General features: G+C 42.3%; 1 protein-coding gene across 1 annotated transcript in view; it reads left to right on the top strand.

The window, feature by feature from the left end:
- RAB40B (RAB40B, member RAS oncogene family) overlaps nucleotides 1–20616 on the top strand; it is an 86073-nt gene that overhangs the window by 57659 nt on the left and 7798 nt on the right. The window contains exons 4-5 of the mRNA XM_033960886.1: nucleotides 8892–8969; nucleotides 17491–17713. Of these exons, the coding sequence (XP_033816777.1) occupies nucleotides 8892–8969; nucleotides 17491–17713 (301 nt within the window). The remainder of the gene's footprint in view (nucleotides 1–8891; nucleotides 8970–17490; nucleotides 17714–20616) is intronic.

Here is a 20616-nt window from a genome sequence, read left to right on the forward strand (position 1 = left end):
CGTAGCTGGAGAGCTGTGGGGACCTTTGCTATTTGCATTTGTTCCTTTGCATTTTCCAACAGCATTTCTGTTTTTATTTGTGGATACTCCTGTTCAGAGTCTTGCTTGTTTTTCTGTATATAGTTCTTAGTTCTGCTTGGCTATTCAGCAGACTGAGGTAATTAGGAAGGGGTCACATGATATGTACAGTTCCAAAGTTTTGTCTCAGTCTCCACCTGCTGGTCTTGATGAGATATATATCCGCTTGTAAGATTAATCCTATGCTGGTCTGGAGAGGCTAAAAGAAAGTAAATTAGGAGGTAAGAATCTAATTTCTCCTTTTCATGCTCATTTACCCATGGAAATCCTTTTCAAAATAGCTGTCCAGATGATGAACTACTTTGGACCTTTCTTATTGGATAGTGTGCAGGCTCATTTATTTATTTATTTCGATTTCTATCCCTTCCTCCTAGTAGCTCAGAATGGGTTACAAGCCAGCATTCACAATGGAAAACAGTACAAGACTATAGAACAACTTAAGTACACTTTGGACAGTTCAAAGTCTATAAGGCAACTAAAGTACAGAAGAGTGCAGAAAGGAGGGGGGAATATAAAGCGGTCAAGGGGTAGTTTGCAGTTAGAATTTCAGTTGAAGAGGAGGTTCTTTACTGCTTTCCGGAAGGTCATCAGAGAGTTCTGTAGTCTGATTTGTGTGGGGAGTTGGTTCCAGAGATGGGGGATAAAGTGGCTGTAGGAGCGTTTGCGGGCGGTTTCTTGTCAGAATCTTTACCTCAAAGGTGTTTTTGCTATTTTGTTCAACCTGTATATTTTGTTATGCATGCAACAAAAAATAGAAAAGGTTTTTAACAGTAATCAGAATGTATAGTCCCAAGAGGGTGATTGGTGTGTGGAACAGACTCCCAGAGGAAGTAGTGGAGACAGAGACTGTGTCTGAATTCAAGAAGACATGGGATCTCTTAGAGAAAGGAAGAGATAATGGTTACTGCGGATGAGCAGACTAGATGGGCCATTTGGCCTTTATCTTCCATCATGTTTCTAACTTTCTCATTGATCTTGGATGACACCCAGCGGTTCTGAGTCTCTCTCATCCCTCAGGTTGGGTGACATCTGTTAAGTCCCAGGTCCCTCTCCAGATCCATTCCTGACCTCTGAGGTGACTTTTTGTAGTGTGAAATAAGACAACAGTTTATTGGAGCTTCTATATATGACAGACTCTTGAAGAGCAAGAATGCATTTACTCTTCCTGCTTCTAATTTACTTCACTGAGGTAAGTAGCAATTTTTTTCTTAGAAACATGACGGCAGATAAAGGCCAAATGGCCCATCTAGTCTGCCCATCCACAGTAACCATTATCTCTTTCTCTCTCTGAGAGATCCCATGGTACCTATCCCAGGCCCTCTTGAATTCAGACACAGTCTCTGTTTCCACCACCTCTTTCAGGAGACTGTTCAATGCATCTACCACCCTTTCCATAAAAAAGTATTTCCTCAGATTACTCTGGAGCCTATCACCTCTTAATTTCATCCTATGCCCTCTCAATGCAGAGTTTCCTTTCAAATGAGAGACTTGACTCATGCACATTTATATTACGTAAGTATTTAAACGTCTCTAAAATATCTCCCCTCTCCCGCCTTTCCTACGAAGACCACACACCATTTTAGTAGCCTTCCTCTGGACCGACTCCATCCTTTTTATATCTTTTTGAAGGTGCGGCCTCCAGAATTGTACACACATTTTCTGTCAGAGCTGGTCCATTGCAGCTATGCAGCTGGTAGTTCAGTGAGGTGGTTCACCTGCATAGTTCCTGCACTTTTGTGCTGTTTGGTTTTGTATGTTTTTCTTGCCATTTTGGTTTTCCAGGCTACAGGTTCAGCCCGGTCTTTTCCAAGGACCAGTGGTCATAGAAGTTCTGGATCACTTTGGTCTTACAGCATAGTTTTTGAGTGTGCAGTGTTAGAGCACTAAGGATACTCAGAGGTAGTCATCGCTACTCTCCCCATAGCCAAGAAGCCTGTATCAGTCTCTGCTTCTGCTAAGGCATGGGAGACTTTTCAGAACTTGTGCTCCATTCTCAGTGGTGCTGTATTTCCCAAGTGGCATGGCTCTTGTGTTCAGAGCCCGAAAATGCAAAGCTCCCCTCACTTCTCATCCAGACATAGCCAGATTCCTAAAAGGGGTGCTTAGGCTTTGACCACTGGTAAAACAGCTGTTTACTTTGTGCAACCTTAATGTGGTTCTGGCATGGCCTCAAGCCAGGCTTCTTGCGAGTCTATTCAAGAGGTATTTGTGATATAACTTGCCGTTAAGACCGTTCTTCTTGTGGCTATTATGTCAGCGAGAAGTCTCAGAGCTACAGGTGCTGTCATGCAGGGAGCCCTTCTTCAAGATCACAAAGGCAGGAGTTTCCCTACGCATGGTCCCATCCTTTTTGCCAAAGGTTGTATCGGCATTTCATGGCACTCAAGAAGTAGAATTACCAGTGTTTCAGACCTCAAGGTCTGAAAAAGGATTAGACTCTGAGAAAGCTGGATTCTAGGAAAGTCCTCCTACTATATTTAGAGGTCACTAATGAGTTCTGACTGGCTGACCATCTGTTTGTGCTCACCAATCAGGCTAGACACAATAGAACGGTGTCCTAGGCTACCAGTTCAAGATGGATTTGCATGGTCATCTCATCAGCATATATTGCCTGTGGCAAGCAATCACCAGTCTCCTTGGAAGTGCATTTGACAAGAAGCATGGCTTCTATGTGGGCAGAATCTTGGGCTCCCTATCCGCCATTGCATACAATTAAAGCTCCTATTGCTGACTTTCAAGTATGTTCATTCTACTTCTCCTCAATATCTCTCCTCTTTTCTCTCTCCTTAAACACCTCCCAGAGAACTCTGCTCCTCAGATAAGCCGCTCATAGCTTTACCCTTCTCCTCCACTGCCAATTCCAGACTTCGTTCATTTCATCTAGCTGCCCCCTATGCCTGGAATAAATTACTTGAGTTTGTTCATCAAGCCCCTTCCCTTGTTTAAAAGCAAACTGAAAAACCACCTTTTTGATATAGCCTTCAATCCTTAACCCTACTCCTCTGCCTTCCAACCCAGGCAGCTGATTAACCATTCCCCTTAACTGTATCCATGACATCCTGTTTGTCTGTCTTGGCTGTTTAGATTGTAAGGTCTTTCGAGCAGGGACTGTTTTCTTCTCCTTTGTGACTCTTACAGCGCGGCGTATGTCTGATAGCCCTATAGAAATAATTAGTAGTAGTAGAATTAACCTGAGATTTGTAGGGCAGCGACGTGATCCACACTGCATATGTTTTCCAAGTTCTATAGAGTGGATGTGGCAGCATGGGAGGACACCATATTTGGGTCCTCAGTATTACGAGCAGGCACAAGAGGCCCTGCACCAAATTTATGGAACTGCTTTTGTATGTCCCTACCGTCCAGAATGCCACAGCTATTGCACTAGAAAAAAAGATTAGATATTACCTTGCTAATATCTTTTCTAATAGATAGGTGTGTCATTCTGGAGCACTGCCCTGTCAGTTATTTCTCTGTCTGCCTATTCTCTCAATTAAATGGTTCAAGTCAAAGTTGAGATTTTGATCTCAGTCAACCCTCAAGGATATGAAGAATAATGTATTGCTATATCAAATGTTTGAACTCCATAAATGTTTCCGATTTGTATGGTTATGCCAAAGTTTGGATTGTTCCATTGCAATGTTTAATATGTTTGTTATATTTTCAGAGCAGAACAATTTCAGAGAGTATCCCTATACCCCTCCTTCTTATATGTATCTACTGTATATAGGGCTATTGCCTGCCCTGGTATAAGCTCAAGGGGGCAGCAGAGCCCTTGGTAGAAGGAGGAGGAGTTGAAAACCTGGAGTAGATTCCTTCTGCACGACTTGCAAGCATGGGGAGTATACCATACTATCCAGAATGACACACCTATCTACTAGAAAAGATATTAGCAAGGTAAGAACCTAATCTTTTTATATGGTTTTCATTAAAGTAAACTTTTAACTCTCATACATTTTCTGTATTTTTATTTCCTGCATCTATCCAGGTACTACATATTTTTATCCATCGTTTTTTTGCAGGTTTCCTTTTTTGTGGATTATTTCCCCCTTTTTTCTGGTGTCCTACACACATTAGAAAGTCTAATATATCATAGGTGGAGCAGAAGAAAGGATGTGGGGGTAAAGGGGGGTGCTATGGAGGGAAAGTCGCATGGGATGCAATTATGATTGCACACAGTTGGCATCCGCCTAGGGGAGGTGAGGGAACAGGCGCAGAGCCATGTATCTTCTTTTTAGACTTCACAAATATGGTAACTCTATGCTAAGTCCTTTTCTGTTGTGCAGTTGTAATCATTTCTTCTCCTAGAGTCTTTAGTCCAGGTTTGTGCTGTTTTGATTTACTGCTAATTTCATTCTAGGACTTTTGGCTGAACTCCTAGGCAGCGGTTTAGATGTTTCAAGTTTGTCTCAATGCCTGTGGCTAGTGCTATGTTGTGTGGGCTTATAGCTCACATTATGGAGATCCCGCATGAGTATCATCTGCATAAGCTGCCTGTGGTGTCTGTCTCCTGCGGCATTTACTTATAAAGTCTTGCTGTAATATTCCAGCTTCCTCGTATGCATATCAACTTTCATTTAGCTGCATAGGCTCAGTCATTTTTCAGGTTACATGCTGGTGCCATCCTTTATGCTGGGTAGGGATAGAAAGTCTGAGGAGTAGCCTAATAGTTAGTGCAGTGGCCTGTAAACCAAATGGACCCATGTTCCAATCTCACTCTTTATAGGCTGTTTAAAAGCCTCATCCTCTTGTAGGATATAGTGGCAGTTAACTTTTTAGACTCCAAAGTATGCTACCATATTGATTGAATGGTGGACTCATACTTATATGTGGTGCTGGAACACATTCTTCTAGGAACACATTCTTATAGGCTGCTTAGGGATAGCATTCTGCATAGTGGTATAATGCATAGCATGTGTACTGGTAGGCAGTATCCTTAGAAGTGCTTTTATGCTCTATGATGATAGTAGCCGTGGATGCCATATATGGCAATGCCATTATACCGTATTTTTCGCTCCATAAGACACACTTTTTTCCCACCCAAAAGTGGTTGGAAATCTCGGTGCATCTTATGTAGCGAAGATACAAAATTTGTACCCCCTGTAGTATTGTAAAACACCCCTCCCCCGCCGACACCACCCCTTTTCAAAACCTCCCCCACTTCTCAGCACCGCAGCCGCACCTCTTTAAAACAAACATGCACGTACGCCATCGTTGATACCTTTTTTAAGCAACCTGGTGGTTCCGCGTATCCCTCTCTTGCTAGATGGCTCTCGTACTCAGCAGTGCACAGGTCAGCAGCGCAGAGTTCAGGAGCAAGCTTTATGTGCTCCCGCTTGGGCCCGCCGCTGCTTTCTGAATGGCTGGCGTCAGTTCTTGCGGGACTCGCAAGAACTGACACCAGCCATTCAGAAAACAGCACAGGGCCAATCAAGAACACAGAAAGCTCGCGCCTCACCTCTGCGCTGCTGACCTGAGAGCTGTTTAGCAAGGGAGGGAAGTATTTAAAAAGGTACCTCGGGAGGGGGGGGGGGGTGCCTACAGGCTGATGCAAAGCAGATAGTCGAATGGAGGCTGAGCTCAGGTCGATTCTGAACCTGGAGGATACGCTGTGGCAGGGGAAAGACATTTTAAATGAAAGAGGCATCTGAGATGCTCTTTCTGAGTTGCAGCAGGCAATGTCTGTGTTCAGCTCCCTGCAGTTATAGAAAAGGAGAACTTACGAGTAGAAAGTTACCAGTGAGTCCAGTACCATTTCTTGGGCATGTATTTTGTTAAATATAAATGTGTAAATTTTTTGTGGGTAGAGGTGTGAACTAGGGCTCTCTTTCAAGTAAGTTGTATGATGGGGGGTATGAAGTTCAGTGTTTTGTCAACTGCCTAGAAATGTTTTAATAGGCAGGTATAAATACAAATGAAAAGTACTGGGGGGAGATTTAAAATGGTATGGGGGGGTGGTGTAAAAAATTGTTAGTCAGCTGGGACTAACCAGAGGGGGGTACAGAGCCTTGTAGTGAGGTGGCACAGGGTGCAGAGCCTGGCAAGGAGTGTGGGGGTTGGGTGAAGAGCCTGGCAGGGAGAATTTGGTTCAGAATGTTTTTTTCTTGTTTTTCTCCTCTAAATCTATGGTGCGTCTTATGGAGTGAAAAATACGGTATATTGAAAAATAGTAGCATCTTTGATATGCTGAAGGAGTGCCACAAGGGTCTCTGTTATCTCCATTGCTCTTCAACATCTACATGTCCTCACTAGGCACGCAGCTAACCCAGTTAGGGATAAAACTATTTAGTTATGCAGATGATTTTACGATCATCATCCCATTCGTTAATTCTATCTCTGAAACTATTCCTAAAGCTTCAGAAGCCATAAACATGATGGAGCACTGGATGACAACCTTTAGGCTCAAACTTAATTCAGAAAAGACAACTTTCTTCATTGCTTCGCCACATCCGCTTGATACCAAATCACCACTAAGTATCAATAATCTTAATTACCCTATCCAACCTACCATAAAGATACTAGGTGTAACTTTGGATCAGTGCCTAACCATGAGAGACCAGGTGGACTCCTTGATCAGAAAGGGATTCTCTGGAAACTCAGATCCATTAAAGCTTATTTCAATACAGCAGCATTCAGAACCCTAGTCCTATCCCTCGTACTTAGTGTACTTGACTACTGTAACATCGCCTATTTAGCAATTTCCCAAAAGAACATGCAGCGTTTACAATTGATGCAAAATGCAGCGGTCAAACTGATCTTTGGGCTGAGGAAGATTGACCACGTGACACCCTACTACCGGCAGCTGCATTGGCTGCCAATGGAGGCGCGCGTAAAGTTTAAATTTGCCTGCTTCTGCTTCAAAGCACTACACGGACTTGCCCCTAAATATATAACTGACCTTTTCGTCTTCTCAGCCAACAGACACAAGAGAAGCTCACATTCCAACTTCGCTCCCCCCCCAGTGAGAGGTTGTAAACTGAAAAAACACCATGAACATCTTCTCTCGCACCAAGCAGCATCATGGGGTAAAGACCTAGAACAATTGCTTTCGCCCACTACTTATGAGGAATTTAGGAAACGTCTGAAAACACACCTGTTCCTAAAGTATCTAGACAACTGATCCTCTCTTCTCTCTCCCCTCTATAGCGATTAACTTGTTCTATTGATCACTCTCTCCTCAAAAATGGATTTCCTGTCCTATTAACCCTCTTTCTTCCACCCCTCTTAAAGTCAATCAATTTGTACCTTTGCTTAATCTTTGTAAACCGCATAGAACTTCACGGTATTGCGGTATGTAAGCTGTTATTATTATTATTAGCCTCCCTTTTGCGTTGCTAGTGGCAACCTCTTATATGTGGCCTAGTGATGGTCTTCTTAAGTGGTACCCAGTGCCAGATTTTTATATTCTTCACAGGGGAAGCATCCTTTACACTGCATGAAGGTAACTTTCTTATCTGCTACATGGTGGCAGCATTCTTCATCACTGCATGGTGCAAGCATAATTATATGCTGTATGGTAGCAGTTTTCTTGTCTACTGCATCATGGCGGCATCCTTATATGGAGCAGAGTGGCAGTATCTTAAGGGGCTGCAAGGTGGCAGAGACTTTTCAGTGAGGTCAGTTCAGCATCCTTATTCTTTCTGCTACATGGTGGCAGCTTTCTTTCTGCTGTATGATACTGACCCTATGCTATGCACTGGCAGTAGACTGAGTATTCTTTGTAGCCTCATAAGTTCTACAGTGTTGGTAGCCTTCTCAACCACAATACACAATACCAGTTCCAACTTCTATTGCTCTATGACAGCAGTTATTATGTGGTTCTGTGTCAGCCTTCACTTTTCCTGTACCATGTCAATACTCTTATGGACTATGTAAGTTCCAGTCTCTGTTTCTTTGTGGTGTTACTTCCACAGAGATGGCACAACAATAACAGCCTCAGAGGATGCATAATGGCAATCCATGGGAGGCATACAGACAGCACATGGCTTCCCTCACTACATCTTCCTGGACTAGTCTGGTATAGATGTAATAGAAGGGAAATTTATGTTTCTTACCTAATAATTTTATTTCCTTTAGTCATGCCAGTCCCGTCCAGAAGCTCTCCCTTTCTGGTTTTCTTTAATTGTTTTCTTCTTAAAGGTAATAGTTTTTACTTTTCATTTCCTTCAGATGGATGCTACCTGTATGTCAGATAAGTATGAGCATCATTCTATGATGTTAATAGTGTAGCCTCAGTGGCATGTTGGCTTTACTTTTTTTCAACTGTCAGCTAATTGTTATGAGTACTATTACTTGGCTATTCAAAATACTGAACATTTCAGGCTGCATGATACCTTTAAAGAGTGAAGCTCTTGAGACTATATTTTCTGTCTCCATTTGCTTGTAGATGAACATAACCCATTTGTTCTGGATTGGTCTGGAATAACTAAAGGAAAGAAAATTTTCAGATAAGAAACATAATTTTCCCATATTCTGTGCATCAAGTACTTACACTGCTGATTTGTATATTATTTTGTGGTGACATCTTGTACTGTTTCTATTTACTGAAATTGACAATATTAATTTCTGTTTCAAAGATTTAAACAGATCACTCATTTTTTATTAGAAATTAATTTAAATATGAAAGACAAGTGAATATGAAGTGACAAGCTTAATTAATGTACTTGCTTTTACTTCCAACTGAATCATTAAGAAAATATCAGGTGAGTTTTGTCTTCTTAGAGTTATAGTAATATAATTCAGTCATTTCATTGCAGTAAACAAACTTTTCCAAGATATGTGTCTTAATTTTCTATACTTTTATTTCTTTTTCTTAGGGTGTGATACTAGTGTATGATATTACAAATCGCTGGTCATTTGATGGTATCGATCGATGGATCAAGGAGATTGATGAGGTAATGTATCAAATTAAACTTTCTAATTGTGGTGCTTTGGAAAGAGAAAATAAATGGAAATTCTAATTATCATGGCCATTTGCCATGAACTACATGTTGGGAAGAGACACACTGGAATAATAGAATTTTTAATATAATTTAATATACCGTATATATTCGAATATAAACCCATCCAAACATAAACCGAGGTAACCTATCTTCCCCCCCAAAAAGGGGAAAAAAGGTTGACTGAATTCACATCAGTCTTGCAAGCTTACTATGAGAGCAAGTGGCCTAGTGATTAGAGCTGCTGCCTCAGCACACTGAGGTTGTGCATTCAAGCCCAGCCTTCTCCTTGTGACTCTGGGCAAGTCACTTAATCCCTCCATTGCCCCAGGTACCAGAGTTATATTGTGAGCCTGCAGGGACAGATAAGGAAAATACTTAAGAGTACCTGATTACTATTCAATGTATTGTAACCACTTTAGGTGGATCTCTTTATGAAAAAATAAATATAGCAAATAGAGAATGACATGGTGACTGTTACCCGCGGTTAGCCACGGGTAACCCACCAGAACGGGGAGGAAAAAAATGGTTGCTGCGGATACGGGGACAAGGCCATTCACCGCCCTGTGGAATGGTGAATGGCCTTATCCCCACAATTAAGTATCTTGTGTGTGCTGCCTCACTTCTCACCCCTCTTAGTCAGCCTCACAATTGCACGGTCCAGCAGCCCCCTCCTGATCGCTACAGTCCAGGCATCACTTACCTTTGTCAGGGCATCTCCCTCCCTCCCTCCCTTCCCCTCACCTTCGCTGGCGATTTTCAGTTTTCTCTCTCTGAGCGGCCCAAGCCTTTTCACAAGTCGTGCATGCGGCTGCCCTGAAACTTCTCCTCTGATGCAACTTCCTGTTTTCGCCTGGGTGGCTCGCACCAGAGGAGAAGTTTCAGGGCAGCTACGCACGTGACTTGTGAAAAGGCTCGGGCTGTTCAGAGAGAGAAAACTGAAAATAGCCAGCGAAGGTGAGGGGAAGGGAGGGAGGGGAAGAGATGCCCTGATGAGGGGAAGAGACGCTCGGGCAGCATCAATCGGGAGGGGGCTGCTGGCCCACTTGAAGGGCGCTGAAGGGAAGTGGAGGGAGAAGGGGAGGGGAGAGAGAGGAACAGACGCTTAAGAGAAATGGGTAGGAGAGAGTGGGGAACAGATGCTGCATGAAAGTGGGGAGGAAAGAGAGAAGGGAACAGACGCTGAAGGGAAGAGGGAAGGAGAGAGAGAGGGGAACAGACACTGAAGGGAAGTGGAAAGAGAGGGAGGAGCAGATGCTGCATGGAAGTGGGGAGGAGAGAGAGAGGGGAACAGATGCTGAAAGGAAATGGAGAGACAGGGAGGCACAGACACTGGATGAAAGTGGGAAGGGGAGAAAGTGGAACAGATGTTGAAAGGAAGTGGGGAGGAGAGAGAGATGGGAGCACATACTGGATGGAAGGAGGGGATAAAGAAAAAAGGGTACATGCTGGATTGGGGACACAGATACCAGATGTGAGGGGATGAAAGGAGGAGAGAAATGCTAAAAACCACCTGGGAGTGAGAGATGGAAGGGAAGAATACAGAGATGCCAGACCATGTTCAGAACGTGAACTCGCAGGCCTTGAGCATGCGCAGATGCTCAAGGCCAAGCAGATGAGGAGGCCGATCTTCAGAGTGCCCAGATGAGGGTAAGTAGTGGCGGAGGGGTGCACAATCGGGGGGGGGGGTGCCGGATCGTAGTGCGGGGTGCCCAATCATGTCGGAGGGGGTGCCAGATCATGGTGGGGGGGTGCCCAATCGTGTCAGGGGGATGCCGGATCGCGGGGGGGAGGGTGCCGGATTGCGGGAGGGGGGGCGCTCATAAATCGAGCCATGCTCGGTTTCTGAGGCACCGATTTTGCAAATGTTTTGCTCGTCTTGCAAAACACTCGCAAACCGGTGCACTCGTAAACCGAGGTACCACTGTATAGACAATCTAAAAGTGGATTTCCATCCACCTCGCCTCCTGGTGGCAGTGAAAGACGCCTTTGTAGACCCCATCTTTCCTCTCATCAACACTTCTCTACAAACAGGCATAGTGTCCACAAACTAGAAGTCAGTGGTCATCAGACTGATCCTGAAAAAAACCTATGCTTGTCCATAATGTGCCCAGCAACTTTAGACCTGTCTCTAACCTACACTTTGTCTCCAAGATCCTGGAAAAAAACAGTATTAAACTTACCATATTTTTCGCTCCATAAGACGCACCTGACCATAAGATGCACCCTAGATTTAGAGGAGGAAAACAAGAAAAAAACATTCTGAACCAAATTCTCCCTGCCAGGCTCTGCACCCATCCCCACACTCCTTGCCAGGCTCTGCAACCTGTCCCCTTTCCCTGCCAGGCTCTGCACCCTATCCCCCCCTCTGGTGGTCTAGTGGTAGGCTGGGACAGGGCACAGAGCAGGCAGGCAGGCAGGCCTAGTGACAGACAAGCAGGCAGGTCGGTCCCATACCCCTCATGTACCCCCAGTACCTTAAATCATCCCCCATCCCCCCACATGCCCCAAGTACCTTTTTTAATCATCCCTCATATATTTAATCATACCCCCACTTGTACCTTTTTAATCATAGCCTCCCTTGTACATTTTAATTATAGCCCCCCTTGTACATTTTAATTATAGCCCCCCTTTGTACCTTTTTTTATCATGCTTCCCTCTCCCTCCCTTGTACTGGTACCTTTTTTATTTTTTAAACCCATACCTTTAATTTTTCCTTCCCTCCCTCGATGGCTTTGTATTATTATTTGGGCAGCAGGCACACGAGTCATGAGCGTGGAGGTCAGGCGCGAGCTTTCCATGTTCCCGCCTGGCCCCGCACACTTTCTGAATGGCTGCCAGCAGTTCTTGCGGGTCCCGTGAGAACTGCCGCCAGCCATTCAGAAAGTGGCGCGGACCCAAGCAGGAGCGTGTAAAGCTTGGCTCTGACCACCACGCTCCTGATTCATGCGCCTGCTTCCGGGAAATAATACAAAGCCATCGAGGGAGCGAAATACGCCAGACCACTAGGCTTGGAAAAAGGTATGGCAGCAGCGGCAGTGATGGGGGGGTTTCTTTTGTAATTGTACGGGGGGTGGCGGTGAGTGGTGCTGAAAGGTAGTGCAGCTGCGGCACGGGGGGGGGGTTGTAATTGTACGGGGGGGGCGGCGAGCGGTCCTGAAAGGTGGTGCGGTGCGTGTGTTTTTTTCAATTGTAAGGGGGGGTTACTGGCGGGCGGTGTTTAACAAAGCGGTGTGGCTGTTGTGCATGGGGGGGAGGTGTTGCAGCTATGCGGGGGATTCAAATTTTTTTACCTTCACTTCATAAGATGCACCGAGATTTCCACCGACTTTTGGGTGGAAAAAAAGTGCGTCTTATGGAGCAAAAAATACGGTAAGATCTTAGTTCCTCCATTGATTTGGTTCCAGTCCAGGCAGTGGCATGCTTGATATGTGGTGGAAACAAATTCTACCATGTTTCGCCACTGTTGAAAAAACATCATTGGTTGCCTGTAAATTGTCACATTATTTTCAAAGCCCTTATATTAGTTTTGAGTAATCCATCACAAAATCCCTTAGTATTTGACACAGTTAATGAAACTATATCAGCCATCTATCTTTGAGGTCTGAGGGAGCGATGCGATTAAGTACAAATGAATTCCTTTGTGTTCATTATGAAAATACAATAACATCTGTAATCTCGATAGCAGGGGTATCTCTATGGTAGTGGTCGGCAAACTGCGGCTCTTTAGCCACTTGAATGCAGCTCGCAGCTCATGCCCAACCTGCTTCTCTTCCTTCCTGCCCTCCCTCAAGCCACTGCCGCCGGGGAATAGGCCGCCACTGCCGCCATCCAGGAACAGACCACCGCCGAATTCTCCCTGCTTCCCCACTGAAGTGCAGGGCCGAAAAACTCACCACCCGACGTCAATTCTGACGTCGGAGAGGAGGTTGTGGGCCAGCCAATCGTTGCCTGGCTGGCCCGGAACTTCCTCTCAGACGTTAGAATTGACATCAGGTGGAGAGTTGGTTGGCCCTGCGCTTCAGCGGGGAAGCTCGTGTGGAGAGTTGGTTGGCCCTGCGCTTCAGCGGGGAAGCAGGGAGAGCTCAGTCAGAACTCGGCAGTGGCCTGTTCCCCGATGGTGGCAGTGGCAGCCTATAGGCACTTGTTCAGGAAACAAACAAAATCAAGGAATGCACATTTCTCAGTCATATTGAGGGTAACTTTTATAAAGAACTTTATTTTAAGTCAACTTTATATAAAGACAAATAGTTGCCTACGTGTGTTTATACTAGTGCAAGGAGGGAGGGAGGGAGAAAGAAAGAAAGAAATGGGGCACAGAGAGAGAGAGAGAGAAATACAGACATACAGAAAGAAAGGGGCAAGGAGAGAGAAAGAAAGAAGGGGGAAGGATGAAAGAAAGAAAATGTTGGGGGAGGGAATGAGGTCTTGAGGAGAGGACATATAAAGGAGGCTGAAAGATGGGAAGAAATATTGGCTGCATAGGCAGAAGAAGAAAGTGCAACCAGAGACTCATGAAATCACCAGAAAACAAAGGTAGGAAAAATGATTTTATTTTCAATTTAGTGATCAAAATGTGTCCATTTTGAGAATTTATATCTGCTGTCTATATTTTGCACTATGGCCCCCTTTTACTAAACTGCAATAGCGGTTTTTAGCGCAGGGAGCCTATGAGCATCAAGAGCAGATCCCTGCACTAAAAACCGTTATCGCGGTTTAGTAAAAAGTGAGGGGATATATTTGTCTATTTTTGTATAGTTATTACTAAGGTGACATTGCATAAAGTCATCTGTCTTGACCTCTTCGAAAACCCGTGGAATATAAATGATAATTAACATTTTCTTTGCGTACAGTGTGCTTTGTGTTTTTTAAAATTTTATTGTTGGTAGATCATTTTGACTTGGCCACGAAGGTAAGGGAAGGGAGGAGGGAAAGGAACTGCTGAAAGACATCTAGTAATCCTTGCAGGCTTGTCTGCAGGGAATTATTTTTGTAAAATCATGTTTTGTTATGTGACTTGCATTATTTAGACTTTAATTTCTATGAATGAATAGAATGGAAATGATATAAAATTGCTTGCTTGTTTTTATGTGCGTGCTCTGAAGGGAAGTGGAGAGAGAGTAGGCTGAGAACACTGCAGGGAAATGGGGAAGAGAGAGTGGGGAGAAGACACTGATTTATAAATTGACAATTGTACAGAATATTGTTTCTTTTTATACTTTAACAGAATTTGTTCAGTATAAAACTATTTGAGGCTTGTGTGGATGGGATCAGATGGTTTGCGGGATGGGGACCGAGCTCACAGGGACAGGGACAAATTTATTCCCCGTGTCATTCTCTAGGCTCTGCCACAAATCTATTTCGACTATGTGCAGGCGAGCGGGGTGTCAGTGAGGTTGACGTAGCCGTCATAGCACAAGCAGCCAAGGGATATGGCTCTAAAAAAAAATCTTAAATCGTTGTACTGCTGATTTTGGCTCTTTTGACTAATGAGTTTGCCTACCACTGATCTATGGAATAATCTGAAGGGATCTCTGAGATTACTTATGGATATGCAAAAATTCAAGAAGATACTCAAAACAACCTTGTTTATGGAGGTATTCACTGAGTAATTATGTTTTAAGAGAACTTTGAAAATGTACTGTTTGACTATGTAGTTACCATGCCATATTTATGTTTGTATTTTATACCCACTTAGGTTTAAGAAATAATGGAAAAATTCATCTTGCAGTACCCTGGGTTGTTTTCCACATAAAAGTAAAAAGGAAAAGTGCCTTATAATGCTGCTGAGATGATTGTTGCACACATACTAATTCCTCACAACTAAAAACCAATAAAGATTTAAAAAAATAAAATAAAATACATACTTTTGTAGCTTGATCTAGTCTTTTCCTCTTGCAAAATCATCAGAAGGAGAATGACTAAGTAAACCACAAATTATCTGTAATCAGTTCTTTATTTTGCAATGAAGTAGTTACTTAAAAGTAATAGTTATCAGTCTACCAGATGTGAAACATCACTGCAATAGTGTTTAGTTTGGTTGAAAATTTAACCTTCTTCAAATAACCCACATTAAGCCAACTGTTTGTTTGTGGTGAACCAGAAGAAAGCAAAAATTCTGCAGAATCATAGCCACTTATCTTTCTTAGTACAAATACAAAGGCCTTCTTTGCTGATTCCAAAAAAGTAATCAGAAAAAATCCCTGTATCAAGTAAAATCTCCATAGATTATATTCAGTAATACACTGAATTTCTATGAACTCAGCCAAGTGCTTATTGAAGTTTTTAATTTTATTTCTTTACACTTCACACATTTCACACTTTTCTTTAAATACTCAACACAAAAATATAGACTTTAAAATTATTCATCATCTTATGTTAAAGAAAGAAGCCTTGTTTGTTTTTTTTCTTGTGTTTGAGGTATAAAAATCCAAGCACTACATACTATTTGGAAGATCAAGAAAGAGGAAAGGAGCTGAACATCATCATTAATTGTGACCTCAAGATGGCCAGTAAGGAGCAGATAGTCAAAACTGCCTGAATTTGTGCAGACACATGCACTTTTTGATTATTGTTAAAAAAAAAAAGTACATTTAAAAGATGAATGCGGATATGCTGGGGCATACTAAGATATTCAAGTTAATTTGGGGCCCTTTGACGTCTTTTATGGGAGGGAGGGAGAAAGGGGAGCAGAGAATAAGCAGGATCTCACTTTAGCAAAATAGTCAAGTAAAACATGGCAAACTAGTAACTGAATGGTTTTTATCTTTTGGCATTTACAAGTCTTTCTATGAAGATAGTTCCAGCTCATCCTGAAAAGATTTGTACAAAATAAATGTACCATCTCCCGTTTTTCAGGAATGGCTCCTAGTTTGATAGCTTTTCCTTGTAAGTTAAAGTCACATATGATTTTAGTGAAACTGGAATTGGATATATTGGGGTCAAATATTCAAAGCAATTTAACTGGCCAGAAATGGCTCCTGGCCAGTTCAATAACTTGTGAAGGGCTATCCACTGAAATTCAGTGACATTTAAGTACTACTACTACTATTTATTATATCTATAGAACTACCACACACATGCAGTGCGGTACTTTAAACATGCAAGAGACAGTCCCTGCTGGAAAGAGCTCACAATCTAATTAAGAGTTATGATATTGCCACTAAATATCACATCAGACTGCTAAACCGAGAACCAACTTATTTTGTGGGTGGGCTGGGGGTATTTGTGCCGATATTCAGCACTTAACTGCTTAAGCTAAGCTGCAAAATAGGACTGAGTTTTATGTGGTCCAGTCTTTATGTGGTTTCACTTAGGCAGTTAAGTGCTAAATATTGCATTTAACTGTATAAAAGATAGCCAGCTGCATAAAGCTAGATAAACATTGAAGTAACAAACTAATTTTAAAAGAAACACATCTATTGGCTTGTTTGTTATAAATGTATTTGTATATCCCATTTTGTGCTAAAATAAGACTACTTATTAAAAAATATTTGATTATTATAACAGTTTCTTCTTGACAATATAAAAATACCATAACTATTTTATAAAGAAAAATAAATTCTGCAATCATTTTAGGTCAGTTTTGAAAGCTTTATGGTACTGTCAACCCATATACAATTAATGCAGTACTAGCTGAGGTCCTCTTATCAAGCTGCTTCTGTGGGAAATACTCATTCATTTCCTGTGAGTGTTGGAGCATTTACCACACTGGCTCATTCTAAAATGCTTGATAAAAGGAGGCCTGAATGATTAGTCCATTATGCAAGTAAGTTTTTGTAAGAACAAAGGCCCATATTCTATAAACGGTGCCTTAGGTTAGGTGCCAGTAGGTGCCCTATCGGTGCCTAACTTACCCCTCCCCCTTTTACAAAACCGTGATAGTAGTTTTTAGTGCAGACCGGAGCACTGAATGCTCTGTGCTGCTCCTGACACTTATAGGAATTCTATGATCATCAGGAGCAGCACAGAGCATTCAGCGTGCCGGCCTGTTCTAAAAACCACTATCGCAGTTTTGTAAAAGGGGAGGGGTGGTTAATTAGTAATAGCCATTTTAAAACATTGTTTTTAAAAAAATGTAAAACAGCACCTTCATCATGTCTATGGAGGTGCCTTAGAACACTTAAGGATGAAGTAGGCATGGTTATTGCCGGAAATGATATTAGGCTTTCTAAGACGCCTCCGTAGATGTGATTCTCAAAGGTAGGCACCAGAAATATAAGCCTTTAAAGCTCTGGCTTACATTTCCGGCGCCTACCTTTGACAAAAACTACAATTCTATAAATGGCACGTTGCATGATTGACATGGGATCGGCAGCCAATTTTTAGGCAGATAATGAAGATGGCGCTGTTTACAGAATCTAGCCCAAAATGTTCCTTTAAAGACATTTTAAAAAGTTCAAAACTATCTGCATTCTCCATATATTTCAAGGAGCAATAAAATAACTTTTTTTTAAAAAAAAATATATTTCCTCAGCATGCTCCTGGTGTACCGAAAATTTTGGTTGGGAATCGCCTTCATTTAGCCTTCAAGCGTCAGGTTTCAACAGAACAAGCACAAGCTTATGCTGAAAGACTAGGTATGACGTTCTTTGAGGTCAGCCCACTGTGCAACTTTAACATCACAGAGTCCTTCACAGAATTGGCAAGAATAGTGTTAATGAGGCATGGGATGGACCGCCTCTGGAGGCCAAACAAGGGTAAGCAAACCATATAATGCCTGTTTAGCAGTTCACCGATGTCTTATACATAATGCTTCAGCATCCTATGTTTTAAGCTCGTAGCAATTTGTGTTTCAGGCAAAAGCAAAGTGGGAAAAAAAGTATAATAAAGTCTGCAAATCAGTTTGTACAATTTTGATATAATATACCTTTTGTCAAAAATGATTTCTTTCAACTTCAGCTGCTGGAATTAGGTAAATGGACATCAGCGGAAGGCCAGGGGGAAGCTGGACACCAGCACATCCCGACTGACTCTCCCCCCTCGCTCTTTAAAGCAGGAGTGGCAGCAGCCCGCCAGCAAGAGGCAGTGCTGCTGCTCCTGCTTTAGGGGGCAAGGGGGGAAGAGTCAATCACCGAATCGGGGAGGCCAATTTTTTTTTTTTTTTTTTAATTGATTCACCCAAGGTGAATCGATTTGAAGCGTGAATCGGGCAGCACTAGCAACAATCATTTCAAAACATTACCTCTGTTCTGCCACTAATTTCTGACAGGTGGGATGATCAGTAACACTCAGAAAAGCACCCAGACAATATAAAGCATAAACAATAACACTTTATTATACATATATATAAATATAAATTATCCTCACCTTGACCCCAGACCATCCTCACTATTGGGAACCCCTGCAATAGATAGATGGATAGACCAAAGGACTGTCCCGTGAGACGTGGCCAAACGTCATGGATTCTGCTGTCAGGGTCAGAATCCCGGTCTTATATAGGATGCACACTGCGGAGTTCATAGTAAAAGCATAAACAGCTGGTCCTGCTGTTACAATTAGTCCTGCTCTTTTGTTCTGTGTTTTGACAACACCCAGGTCAGGATGTCAGACGGAGGTGTTTGCAGTAATTGTTTTCCCATGAGACTGGTTTCACTGTCCCTTTGAAGATCAAGGAGGTTAGGATCTCAAATAAGCAAGGAGGTGTTGCAGTTTATTGTCTCTTTGATGCTATCCAGTTGTCACTCAAATAAAGGAAGTCAGGATAGGTGTTGCACTGTCTCTTTGATGCTATCAAGAAGGTGTTACAGAGGCCATTTGTCTTTACTTATCCTTTTGGTGTGGTCAAGGAAGTCAGATCAAAGAGGTCAGGATCTCAAATAAGCAAGGTTATTGTAGAGACCATCTGGTATTACTTTTCTTTGGGGGTAAGGAGTTCAGGTCAGCAGACTTGAGAATACATAAACAAAATTATCAGTAATATGCTGGGGCATAACTGGCATAACAACCTCCTATACCTATTTGTGAAAGGAGAAATGTTAAAAACTTTGTGATCGACTACATTAAATGCAACCAATAAATCAAAACTGTAAAAGAACCACAAATTGCTTTTTACTTAATATATTTTTAATCTGAGAGACAAGAGAGAGTAATAACGTCTTAGTCCTATAACATGGACAAAGTTAATTAGGTGCCATTGACTCATGTTCAAGTCCTAGCGACGATGAATTACAGATCTAAAATGAAATCGGTTTTGTGCTAGTTCTGTAAAGTCCTGCAGCATCATCCCTATGGTTGTTTTCAATGTGCCCAACCATCTGATTCCAGGTCTCCCTTTTCGTCTGGTTTCTTAGAGCGCTAGAGCTTTTATTGCCATGGCTGGCGATAAAAAAACCCTTGCAGCTTCTTAAGAGGGGATACCTGCAGTATGCAATATTCAATGAGCATTCAAGTTACTGCTTTGTTAAATTGCAGCAGCAATCTGCAGTTCACTACAAACTATCCTCCTTCCTGTCAGTGCATGAGCGGTAATTGGCTCACACAGTTAGGAAGGGGGACATTAAAAAAAAGTTGTTGCACCCCCTCCCACACACATCAATCCCTAGTAGCCTAGCAGCCCACCTACCCCATGACTCAACTTGAAACCTCTTCCTTCAACTCAATAATAAATTCCCTGGTTCTAGTGGCACCTCCTTCCTCCAACCCCCTCCTCAACTGAAAAATAAAAATTATGTCTAGTGGCAACTCCTGGCTAGCATACCGTGAAGACACAAGAGTGATACTCACTCACTTCTGCCCTGGTGCTGCCATCTTAGAAGCACACAGAGACACATATAAAGACAAACTGCAAAACAGAGACATCAGGGTAATCTGATAAGCCTTTCTTGGTATCCAACTGAAGCTAAAAAACAAAATGGAAGATAATTTATCTTGATTACATGCTTGAGTTTCTATTTTTAATATACATATACAATACATAATCCTAGATAAATGGCAGTTTAGTTCTGACCCATTAGAGGTTGCAATCTAGTAATAGAAAAGCATAATTCTAGCATTTTTTTCACATTTATAGCAGCATTTTTATTTATAATAAAAATTAAAACAGATCACTAATGATAATGCTTCTTGATGCACAATAAAGTCTATCAATTTGTACAGTGCAGCACAAGGAATTTTGTACAAAGCACTGTAGGACCAGCTCCATGACTTAGACCTCTGTGTTTGATCAGGAGATGCAATTTCAAATTTTTGTCTGATGCTGAATAGGTAACATGCTTATCTGGGGAGAGAGGGACTATAGCTGCCACCTCTCTAGTAACTTCTACAGATAAAGAGGGGTGTTGAGGGCTAGCTATGGAAGAGACAACCTTCTTCAAGGATTGCCAGTGTGGCAGAGGCATTAGGGGTGGAGTTGGGGTAAGAGTGCTAGAAAGAAAAAAGAAATACAAGATGTAGCACAGCTTTCATTCTCTTGGTCTACTCTCTTTTCCTTGTCTGGCTTTCTATAAGCTGAGTTTATGGTCGGTCCTGATCTGATAAAGGGATCACTGCATGTTGCTGTTATTAAAAATATAAACTAATCCCTGTTTTAGCTAATGTTTTGTCTTTCATTAGCAGAACAGTGATGACAGATTGTGGGAATGTAGATAATTGTTTGCAAAAT

The sequence above is a fragment of the Geotrypetes seraphini genome, chromosome 10, assembly GCF_902459505.1.
Source record: "Geotrypetes seraphini chromosome 10, aGeoSer1.1, whole genome shotgun sequence".
Classification (NCBI taxonomy): Eukaryota; Metazoa; Chordata; class Amphibia; order Gymnophiona; family Dermophiidae; genus Geotrypetes; species Geotrypetes seraphini.